This window comes from Chrysochloris asiatica, unplaced genomic scaffold (genome assembly GCF_000296735.1).
Source record: "Chrysochloris asiatica unplaced genomic scaffold, ChrAsi1.0 scaffold00209, whole genome shotgun sequence".
In the NCBI taxonomy this organism is placed as follows: Eukaryota; Metazoa; Chordata; class Mammalia; order Afrosoricida; family Chrysochloridae; genus Chrysochloris; species Chrysochloris asiatica.
Genome location: NW_006408727.1, coordinates 1,564,708 through 1,577,074, shown reverse-complemented (window position 1 = coordinate 1,577,074; position 12,367 = coordinate 1,564,708). Strand labels below are relative to the sequence as shown.

Here is a 12,367-nt window from a genome sequence, read left to right as displayed (position 1 = left end):
TATGGATTAGATCTCAATGTCAAGAAAACAAAAATCCTCACCACTGGACCAATAAACAACGTTTTTATCAATGGAGAAAAGATTGAAGTTGTCAAGGACTTCTTTCTTCTTGGATCAACTATCAACACTCAAGGAAGCAGCAGTCAAGAGATCAGACGACGTATTGCATTAGGCAAATCTGCTGCACAGGAACTGTTTATAAAGTGTTGAAGAGCAAAGATGTCAGCTTGAGGACTAAGGTGTGCCTGAACCAAGCTATGGCATTTTCAATAACCTCAAATGCATGTGAAAGCTGGATAGTGAATAAGGAAGACTGTAGAAGAATTGATGCCTTTGAATTATGTTGTTGGCGGAGAATACTAAAAGTGCCACGGGAACTTTGGAAGAAGTGCAGCCAGAGGTGCTCCTTAGAGGCCAAGATGGCCAAATTTCATCTCTCATACTTTGGACATATTGTCAGGAGGGAGCAGTCCCTGAAAAGGGCATCATGCTTGGTAAGATGGAGGGTCAGAGAAAAAGGGAAGACCCCAACGAGATGGATTGGCCAGGGAGCAGCATCGATGGACTCAAGTGTGGCAACAGTAGTGAGGTTGGCCTAGGATCGGACATTGTTTTGTTCTGCTGTGCATGGGGTCGCTATAAGTCGGTTCCGACTCGACACCTAACAAAAACAAACCCTATACTGGGTCTCTATGCGTTGTAGTCGACTCAATGGCAGCAGATAGGTGATTAAGGGAGACTTTTATATATTTTTTTCCTGCTCTCTAACCTGTGAATTTTAATATTGTAGATGTACCATATAGATAAATCCTGGTGTGGCATTGTGGGTTAGTTAATGTGCTGGACTGCAAAGTTGCTTTGACTCACAAAGGCGGTGGTTCAAGCTCACCGATTGCTCCTCGTAAACCCTATACAGGGTTGCTGTGGGTCAGAACCAACTCAAAGGCATTTAACAACAACATTTATCTGTTAGTAGGTAGAGTATTATAGAAGTATGATGTATCTGGTCATGTATATCTGTTTGGACTCCTGTTATGGCCCTATGGGATCAGCTCTGGATCGTGAAACACATGGTCAATAGTTCAAACCAGCTGCTTATCAGAAACCCTGTATAGGATCACTGTGAGTCAGAACCTACTTGATAGTACTTAACAACAACAGTATATCTGTTTAATTTCATAGCACTAACCATTATGACATCGAAGGTTTTTTTAACACCTCAAGAAACCGTGTTTGCACTTTTGGTGCTATGGGTTAGGCGTTGGTCTGCTAAGCACAAGGTTGACAGTTTAAACCCACCAGCTGCTGCATGGGAGAAAGGTGATGCCCACTGATCCTGTAAAGACTTACCAGTCTTGGAAATCCTACATAGGGTTGCTATGAGTTGGAATCGACTCAAGGCAGTGGTTTTGGGGTTTGTTTTGCCTTGTTTTTTTTTTTTGATTGGGGAAGAATATTCCCCTTACTGAGAATGCATTTTGTACGACATAAAAGAGACTTCTTGATACAATTGGAATTGTTGCATTAAATTAAATTCAGAATGTGATGGTATGTTAGTTTGGTTCTGTTGAAATACATATAATTTATTTAAGTGCTGTCGAGGCAGTTCCGACTCATAGCAAACCCAAACATATAGGGTTTCCAAGGAGTAGCTTGGTGGGTTTGAACTACTGACCTTGTGGTTTGTGGTCCATTGCTGATCAAACAGCACCATATCAGAAGTCCAAACAGTGCTGTTCAGTTGGTTCCAACTCATAGCGACCCTATGTAGGGTTTCGGAGGAGTGATTGGTGAGTTTGAACCATCGACCTTACTGTTCAAACCAACCTTGCAATCCAGTGTTTTTATCTTACAGCACCACACTCGGACTCCATATAGCAAAATATATACCAGCTCAACCATTTCTCCATTGATTACATCCTTCAAGTTGTGTAACCATTCTCACCTTCCCTTTCTGAGTTATTCGTCCTCCATTAACATTAACTCATTTTCCAGTAAGATTTCTATCTAACCTTTCATGTTGCTGTTGTCACTTTGATCCTGTGTAACTAATTCTTGAAGAGTGTAATGCTCAAGGTAGACATTTTTTTTTTTTATTTAAACGATTAGAGATTCCTAAGTGTCTTTTTACTTTTTTACGGTTTTTATTGTGGATTGAGTAAAAGTTTACAGGGCATATCATCAGTTTCACATTCAACAAATCATATACCCTGTTATCATTACAATGATTATAATCCCTTTTTGTACCATCAGTTAACAGTATTTCTCTGTATCCACTTTAGCTTTTTAAAAAACAAACAAAACCACTCAGGCATATATAATAATTTATATCTCCAAAAGGCACATTCTGCAAGTCTGCCTCTTGGCCACCATATCTTAGTCCCTCTCTTCTTAGTCCATGAATCTAGAGTCCTCAGCCACTCCCCCTCTCCATGCCCCCACCTCTGCCTCCATCTTTGGCGCTGCTGCTTCTCTGGATAAGGTCCTGCATTCTGCTTGTGTGCTTCTCTCTTGATGATCCTAGGGTCCTCTGTTTCTGGACTGTAAGATTAACCACTCCCCTGTTTTTGTTACAGAACTTCTACCTTTACTATTATGACAGTCGCAATTAATCATGATAACAGTTATTCACTATTGAATCATACGAATCTTATCCCCATCTCTTTTCACCAGACCCGTCTAGACAAGATGCCATCTATTCAATGGGGCTTTCTTTCCCTCCATACTGTTAAACTAAACTGCCTCTTGAAACCTTGTAAGCCAGTCACTTCATGCCTTTATTGCCCCCTCATTTTAAGTAGCCAATGTCTAAGTAGCTTGTCCCTGTAAGCCCTGTATACAGAGGCGGAGGAATAACATTGATACTTGATGTGAAGACTCTCCCTTTCTGTTGGTATTTAGAGTAACCACCGCTCTGAGTATAGGTCAGGTTCATCAAATGGAAGCAACTTACCCTTGAAAAGTTAAGTCTTGAAAACCGTTTACAGGGTTGCTTTGAGTCAGAGGCACTTAACAATAACAATAATGGAATAAAGATCACAGCCTTCAGTGTGTGTTGCACCTCAGTCTAAAGAACATCAAAATCCTCCCCACTGGGCCCAATGAATAACATCAACTTCATTTTGCCCAGATCAACCATCAACATCCATGGAAGCAGCAGTCAAGAAATCAAATAACGTATTGCATTGGGCAAATCTGCTGCCCAAGACCTCTTTGAGGACTAAGGTGCACCTGACCCAAGTCATGGTATTTCAGTATCATCATGTGCATGGGAAAGTTGGACAATGAATAAGGAAGACCATAGAAGAATTGATGCATATGAGTTTTGGTGTTGGAGGAGAGTATTAAAAGTACCATGGACTGCTTAGAGAAGCCAGGATGACCAGACTTTATCTCTCACGTATACTTCAGACATATTATAAGGAGAAGGACATCATGCTTGGTAAATTGGCGGGTCGGCGAAAAAGAGGAATGCATCCAGCGAGATGGATTGGCACAGTGGCAACAATTGTGAGGTTGCCGCAAGACCAGGTCGTGTTTCGTTCTGTTGACTATGAATCTGTACTGACTCAACAGCACCTAACAACAACCAACAAATATATTCAGGCTTCTACAATGGCAACAAAACCCTCATTGAACCTCATCAACTACTGTAGTGTCTCTGTTTTCCCCTAAGTAGAATCCCTTGAAGGAAAAGTCTGTCTTCATTTTCTCACCTCCCTCCATCCCTCAGGCCCAGCAGTTGACGTTCTGACACTCTCACAATACCAAACCAGGTCTCAATAATTTTCGTAACCTCCACATTGAAAAAAACAACAAAAAAACCCTTTCTGTTGTCTCTGTATATAATAAGCCCATTCTTTAATGTAAATATGTAGTAAATTTTATCTAGCTATAGCATTTTCTAAGAAACTGTAGGCTGTTTCTTTGCTGATTCATTTCCCATTTCCATGCAAGCTTCCCCCAGAGATAGGAATACTTGGTGCTCTATTTATATTTAGTCCTAGAAATCCTTACTTTCATATTTTTGTACTCCTTTTTGAAACTGTGGTGTTTTCAGTGAGTGAGGATTCTTATCGTCATAGATTGGCGGGGGGGGGCGGTGAGATAAAGAATACTACCTGACTGTATACCTTAGAATAAATTCATGCATTTATTCTTTGAACACAGACTTTAGACTCCAGTATTTTCTTAGAAGCTCAACCAGTATTTATTTTTTTAATGCTTTATTGTGAATTATGTGATAGTTTACATGGGAGGACATTAGCTTCACATTGGTCCTGTCGTATATCGTTTCCTTGCCATAGTTACAATCCCCTCCATGTATCATCCATCAACCAAAGGATATATACCGCAAGCCTGCCCCTTGGTCATCCGCACATAGCCACTCTCCCTCACCAGGTCCAAAGCCCCCAGCTTCTGTTTCCCCACGTCATCATCTCTGCCTCCATCCCAGGCATCACTGCTTCTCTGGGTAGGGTTCTGTTCTCCGCTCTTCTTCTTTGATGGTCCCAGGGACCTCCGCTCCTAGACTACAAAGTTAATCACTCGCCTCCCTTTGCCACAAAACGTCTACCTTTACATTTCCAGCTCTTACAGTCAGTCCTGATAACAATTATTTGCTATTGTATTGCAAGAGACCTATCTGCATCTCCTTTCATCAGCCCCGACTAGACAGAATGGATACTACTCAGTGGAGAGTCTACCTTGCTGTACACCCTCTGGATCTAGGTTCCCTCTTGAAAGCTTGTAAGCCAATCACTTCTTGCCTCTGTAGACCCCCCATTCTGGGTAGCCAGTGTCCAAGTTGGCCATCCCTGTCCTTTAAATGTGCGGAGGGGGTGGGAATGATCCTCACTGTAAAGATTTGTTCCCTCTTTTGAGCTAATGCTTCCATAGTTATAGGTCAAGTTCATCAAATTGTATCAGATTATTATTTTTTCCCTCTTTCTTCTTCTGGTTGAGCTCTGATCATCCAGTCATTAAAGCCAGGTCAGGTGGTTGTTATCTGCAAGTGTGGGTATATTTATGCATGTGCCCTCTCTTCTTATCAGTTGGATGCTTTACTCTCCACTCTAGTCCTCTATGGCTATATCACTGACTCTTGGCCCAGGAGCCCCCAGGTCTTGCCATACTGCTGGCCAACCAAGTCTCCATCTGGGTTCATAAGAGTCTATTGAACTTTGTAGGGCTTAGCTCGTAGCTTCATTGCTGCATTTCCCTCACTTCCCTTTATCTGTGACGAACCTGGTCACCAATCAGAGCAATCAGAGCATGTATTCCCATTGAGTCTTTGTCTTAGAAGGGGGTTTGCCCTGAGGGGGACCCAACCACTTGCCCTGATGTCTCCTGGGCGTCAACCAGTATTTTGCTGTTAACTTTTCACATTGTGTTTTGGTAACCAACAATAGAAATTTTAACCCTTTAGTCCTTTTTAAGCCATTCATATGAATGACTATTTTGTTTGCTGGGGTATTTAAAAATTGGGGAATGCAAATTGGTGTAGGGGCAAAGTCTGAGGCCCTATGACTTCACAAGGAGAAAAGAATCAAGACTCAAAATCAGCTCAAGGTCATTTCCTATGTGGTGGAGATCAGACATGCCTCCATCCTCCAACCTTCTTTACCCTATTCTGACTGTAACCATCCGTCCCACAGAACTCACAGATAATACTCTTGATTACAGCGTTTATTAGGGACCTTGTTGTGTTAAGTGCCTCTGAGTCAGTTCTGACTCATGGTTACCCTGGAGAGGGTTTCCGAAGAGTGGCTGGTAATTTTGAAGCACCGACCTTTCAGTTCAAACTGACCTTAAGGTCAAGTGCTTATCCTACAGCACCATTTACCAGGGCACAATTCAGGATCAGAAACAACTGAGGACACACCATTCCTCTGGTCAGGAGCACCTCTTCTCGGCTGTACCACAGGCATGCCTTCTCTCTGGTACTTGAACTGTCAGCCACCTAGTCCCTTGGCATCTGCCTTATTTTGGCAAATGTTATATTAGCTCTGCTGATAAATGCCCAAGGAGCACCCCATTCTGCATGCCTCACTCTGGTCCTTGAACCAGGAAGCCTTCCACTCTGTAATTCCATTTTGCTGCCTTTCTGTTAGGGATTTAGGGGTCCAAAAGATGTGTTCTGCTTTCTAGGTGGTCTTGAGGTGCCTCTGTTCCTGCTGCTGCGATGGCACATTTAAAACCCAATGGAGTGGCAAAACCAACCAATCTCCATATTAGAGTCCCATACACCTTGTTTGCATGGCCCCAGCCAAGATGGCCTAACTTCGTCTCTCATACTTTGGATGTATTGGCAGGAGGGACCAATCGCTGGAGAAGGATATTATGTTTGGTAAGGTGGAGGGTCAGAGAAAAAAAGGAAGACCCCCAGTGAGATGGATTGGCCAAGTGGCAGCATCAGTGGGCTGAAGCATGGCAACAGTAGTGAGGTTGGCCCAGGATCGGGCAGTGTTTCGTTCTGTACATAAGGTCGCTATGAGTCGGCACCAACTCTATGGCACCTAACAACAACCACCACCCAGTCATTTGGTGGTAATTACAAAACTGACTAGAAGAGCAGCCATAGCAAGTAAATTCAGTGTACCATAGGAAGAATCCTAGAAGTTGTTCGTAATTCTTTATTTTAAAGAGGATGAACACAAAATCTGAAAGTGATGTGATTTCCTGAGGGTTTCATTATTAATGATGAATGGAATCTGGGTTTTCCTTTTCTAAAACAATGTTCTTTTCGCAGGTCTGTGGTCTTTTGTTAGGTGACTTAGTGCAATGTTTGCTATAGCTAGTCAACTTTCCCAAACCTGAACGAAGGATTACTTAGGCCCCAAGGATTTGTATTTTAAAAAAGCCTTGAGTGATTCTCATTGTTCACTGGTTTGCGGAACCATTTTGCTAGTACTTCCTTTTTGTGAATACTTAAAGGTATGAGTACTAATTTTGACTAGGTTAGACTCTACTAACAGCTAGCAAGACTTGCTCAAAGCAGTACCTAAACTATATACTTTTAAAAAATTATATTTCCTCATTGATTATGTTTCTTATCAACATTTGGTTTTGTTCCAGAAGCTTCTATACTATTTGAAGGGATGCCAAGGTTGTTTGGGTGTTTGCTACATCACAAGTTCCTTTGAAATTCCTAACTTGAAAGTTTAGAATGTATACCTGTTTTATTGAAATTGTTTATGTCATGAAGCAATTTCAGACATTATGGAATTTGATAAAAGTTTATAGAATTTCATTCAATTTATAACAACCTTCAGGTATATTTCATGAATCATTTTATAGGAAGTTGTCTGAGATGCTTTAAGTGGAAAGAAAGTTTTCCTTTATACTTCCTACACTATTTGCAGTTCTCAGTGTCAATCTTAGTTTTAAAATGAAAAAATATTAAAATATATGAAATGAAATTAAAATAACACATTTATTATTTATTGCCAGGTCTCCGGCAAGAATACGCAGCTACCACGTCTCGGCGCAGTTCTGGTTCATCTTGCAATTCTACAAGACGGGGTACTTTTAGTGATCAGGAACTTGATGCACAAAGTCTAGATGATGAAGATGACAGTATGCATCATGCAGTATACCCTGCTGTTAACAGGTTTTCACCATCCCCCCGCAATTCACCTCGACCGTCACCTAAGCAGTCACCCAGAAATTCACCTCGTTCGCGATCTCCCGCTCGGGGAGTGGAATACAGTAGAGTGTCCCCACAGCCTATGATTAGCCGCTTACAGCAACCTCGCCTTTCACTTCAAGGTCATCCCGCAGATTTACAGACAAGCAATGTTAAAAATGAAGGTAAAAGCTAGCAGATTTTTATGTACAATTAGAATGTTTCTGGGAGAAGATATTTCTTCAGATTTTAGCATGACAATAACATACTCTTGACTGAGGTTTCCTACTTTGGGTAAGTAGCTCAATAATTTAGTCAAGTATATAGTTTTATAAGGGTAAATCAATATAAAAATTAAAGAGAAAATGAATTTACTTTTACTTAGGTATCTTATTTTTTATTCTACTCATGAAGTAGCTGTATTTAGATTTTTACTTAACAGTAGTGGTTCTTGCTAAGGGTTTTCTTATTTTATGCACTTACAGAGTTAGGGTGGAAAGTTTTCTGTTTTTTGGGTATTTTTTAAATAAGGAAAGAAAGTACTTCCTGTTACCCCTTCTGATATATGCCAAATATTTAGTTAAAGAACTTGATTTTTAATTCTAATTAATTTTATTTTTCCATTTGGAAGGGTAGTTTGTATTTTTAACTGAAATTTTTTTGTTATAGAAAAACTAAGACGCAGTCTTCCAAATCTGTCCCGAACATCTAATACACAAGTTGACTCAGTGAAAAGCAGTAGAAGTGACTCAAACTTTCAAGTGCCAAATGGAGGAATACCTCGTATGCAACCTCAGGCTTCAGCCAGTAAGTATCTTCCTTATGCTTTTTGTATCACATACTAAAAGAGAAATGAATGTTACAGATAATAGTTTTGTGTAAAATAGTGGTATTTAACTAAAGATTTTCTTTAGTTATCTACAGTTTAAAAATACCTAAAAGTTTGTTTTATGGTCATATATTTTTAGAATGCATCATAATCAAAATAAATAGTTCATTATTCAAACCTGTAATGTATTAAATCTGTTATCAAACTTTGGTTTTTCTAGCTCTTGTTTTCTGCCAAACAAAATATGCCATGAGAATGCTTGGATAATTTAACTGTATTTCCACATCTAATAATATTAAATATTTGGTCCATTTTCTGTTTCTGATAAGAATATTTTTTAAAAAAATACTTAATCAACATAGAAATCAGATATGTTCATAGCCCTTTTACTTACTGATTAAAAAATATGAGATAAAAAATTGCCAGAAACCATCATGCTTAACTGTTGCTATATTTAAATAATCTTTTGGAAAATAATACTTGGAGTTAAAATTAAAACCCTAAGCAGATGATGGATTTTGAAAATACTGAAGAAAAGATGCATGAGAATATAATTTTTTGTAATTCAGGTAACTGCGTAGGTACTAAACTCATGGATGTAACAGAACTTTCTAAATGGATGAAATGGTTTTGTATTCAATTATTACTTATAATAAGTATGTGAGTGTCTACTTTGTAACAGTACTTTGCTAATTTGATACAAGTATTCAGCCAAGAAAATCCTTAGGAGCAGTTCTACTCTGTAACACATGAGATCGCCACGAGTCAGAATTGATGCAACAGCCATAGGTAGAGTTATTTTTGGTTAGTACTAAGGAGTCCTAAAGAGCTCTGGTAGCGTAGTGGTTACGAATTGGGCTGCTAACCTCAAGGTTGGCAGTTCGAAACTACCAGCTGTTATGCAGGAGAAAGATGAGGCTTTCTGCTCCTGTAAAGATTTACAGCCTCGGAAACCCTGTGCAGGGTCGCTATGAGTCAGAACCGACTCCATGATACTTAACAACAACAACAAGGAGTCCTGGTATGGCCCTGTAGGGTAAGCACTGGACTGCAAGATCGGTTTGAACTTTAAGTTTGGCAATTCAATTTCATCAGTTGCTCCTTAAAAACTCTATAAGGGTCACTATGAGTTGGAACCGATTCAATAGCACTAATCAACAACTTAAGTAGTCTACTGCAACAACTAAGCAGTGCACTGCAGGCATTGTCAAGGAACAAGTCTTCAGGAATTGATGGAATACAGATTGAAATCTTTCAGCACACTGATGCAGCACTCCAGGCACTCACTCGTCTATGCCAAGAAATCTGGAAGGACAGTTCCCTGACCAGCTGATTACAAGAGATCCATATTTGTGCCTATTCCAAAGAGAGGTGACCCAATTGAATGAGGAAATCATTGGACAATATAATTAACATCACATGAAAGTAACATTTTGCTAAAGATAATTCAAAAACAGCTGCAACAGAAAGTTCAAGCTGGATTCATAAGAGGATGTGGACCAAGGGATATCATTACTGATGTCAGATGGATCTTGACTGAAAGCAGAGAATACCAGAAAGATGTTTACTTGTGCTTTATTGACTATGCAAAGGCATTTGACTGTGTGGATTATGAAAAGAGATGGACAACATTGTGGAGAATGAGTATTCCAGAACATTTCATTGTGCTCATGTGGAACTTGTGCCTAGACCAAGAGGCAGTCATTTGAACAGAAAAGGGGACACTGAATGGTTTACAATCAGGAAAGTTGTGGGCCAACGTTGTATTCTTTCACCATAATTATTCAACGTGTATGCTGATCTAATACTCTGAGAAACTGGATTATATGAAGAAGAATTTAGCATCAGGATTGGAGGAAGACTCATTAACAACCGGCGATAAGCAGATGATACACTGCTTGCTGAAACTGAAGAGGGTTTAAGATACTGATGAAGATCAAAGACCTTAGTCCTCGGTATGTTTTGCACCTCAATATAAATAGAACAAAAAATCTCACCACAGGAACAATAAATACCATCATGATAAATGGAGAAAAAATACAAGTTGTCAAGTACTTTATATTGCTTGGATCCACAATTAACACTATGGAACCAGCAGTTAAGAAATCAAATGATGTACTACATTAGGCAGACCTTCTTCCAAGTGTTCATGAACAAAGATGTCAGTTTGAGGACTAAGGTGCCCCTGCCCCAAGCTATGGTATTTTCAGTAGTGTCATATGCATGTGAAAGTTAAACCGTGAATATGCAAAGATCATAGAAGAATTGATGCCTTTAAATAATTATGGTTTTGGTGAAAAACATTGTAAGTACCATGAACAACCAGAAGAACAAACAAATTTCTCTTGGAAGAAGTACAGCCAGAATGTTCCTCAGAAAGGAGGATGGCAAGACTTCACTTCTCCTAAGTTTTCAGACATGTTGTCAGGAGGGACCAGTCCCTTGAGAAGAACATCATGCTTAGTAAGGTTGACAAAAAAGAGAAAGACCCCTAATGAGATGAATTGGTATGTGCCAACAACAATGGGCTCAAACATAACAATATGAGTATGGTGCAGGACCAGACAGTGTTTTGTTCTGTTTCTAATAGTGTTGCTATGAGTCAGAATTAACTTGCCAGCATGTACTGCAAAAACAACGTAGTAGTAGGCATTTCTACTATATCACAAATATGCATATCTTAAAGCATCGCATTCTGCAATAAAAATGACTGTTTGAAGGGAAATTGTCCAAGGACAGACCAGTTAAAGCAGTTTTCTTAACAGAGCATTAATAAAAACAATGGGCCTATAAAAATATTAGTATGATTAAAGGCATGATTCTTAATGACTTTAGAAAACAGAACTACAGCATATATTCCAACTCATAACAACCCTGTATAGGGGTCTAAGGAGTGGCTGGTAGATTTGAACTGTCAACACAACTGTCAGCACAATCCAGTGCTGATCTTACAACAACACATCAGGACTCCATGTACATCACTATAACAAACCAAATCCACTGCCATCAAGTTGATTCTGACTCACAGCGGCCCAATGTAGGGTTTCTTATATTATTAATCTATGGAATAGACATCTTTTTCCTTTAGAGTGACTGGTGAGTTTGAACCACCAGCCTTGCAGTTAGCAGCCCAGTGCCTAGCTCACAGCAACACTGTATGTTGTACATTGACAACCCAAAATTATTACTCATTAATATAGGTGAGCATACAGTCAAGGCAGTTTTAAAAGAACTATTAGTTATTTCTATAATGCTTAATATGCACCCTTCTATTGCACAAATCATACAGGGAAGCCCAGTTAATACCACTGTTATTCAAATATACATACCAACCACTAAAGCCAGTGAGGATGAAATAGAAGAATTCTACTAACTTCTTCAATCTGAAATTGATCAGACATGCAATCAAGATGTATTCCTCATGAATGGTGATTGGAATGCAAAGGTTGAGAGCAAAGAGGAAGGATCAGTAGTTGGAAAATATGGACTTGGTGATAGAAATGATGCTGGAGAACGCATGATAGAATTCTGCAAGACAAATGATTTGTTCATTTCAAATACATTATATAGACAGCATAAGAGATGACTATACACATGGACCTCAACAGATGGAATATATAGAAATCAAAGTGACTACATCTGCAGAAAGAGACAATGGAAAAGCTCCATATCATCAGTCAAAACAAGGCCAGAGGCAGACTGTGGAACAAACCATCAATTATTCATGTGCAAATTCAAACTGAAGCTGAAGAAAATGAAAACAAGTACATGAAAGCCAAAATATGACCTTGAATATATCCCACCTGAATTTAGGGATCATCTGAAGAACAGATTTGACACATTAAACACTAAAGACCGAAGACCAGAAGAGTTGTAGGATGACATCAAGAACATCATACATGAAGAAAGCA

At 39.4% G+C, this 12,367-nt stretch overlaps 1 protein-coding gene across 1 annotated transcript in view; it reads left to right on the top strand.

The window, feature by feature from the left end:
• Positions 1-12,367, top strand: part of SLAIN2 (SLAIN motif family, member 2) — a 120,875-nt gene that overhangs the window by 47,916 nt on the left and 60,592 nt on the right. The window contains exons 5-6 of the mRNA XM_006872671.1: positions 7,453-7,812; positions 8,297-8,434. Coding sequence (XP_006872733.1) covers positions 7,453-7,812; positions 8,297-8,434 — 498 coding nt within the window. The remainder of the gene's footprint in view (positions 1-7,452; positions 7,813-8,296; positions 8,435-12,367) is intronic.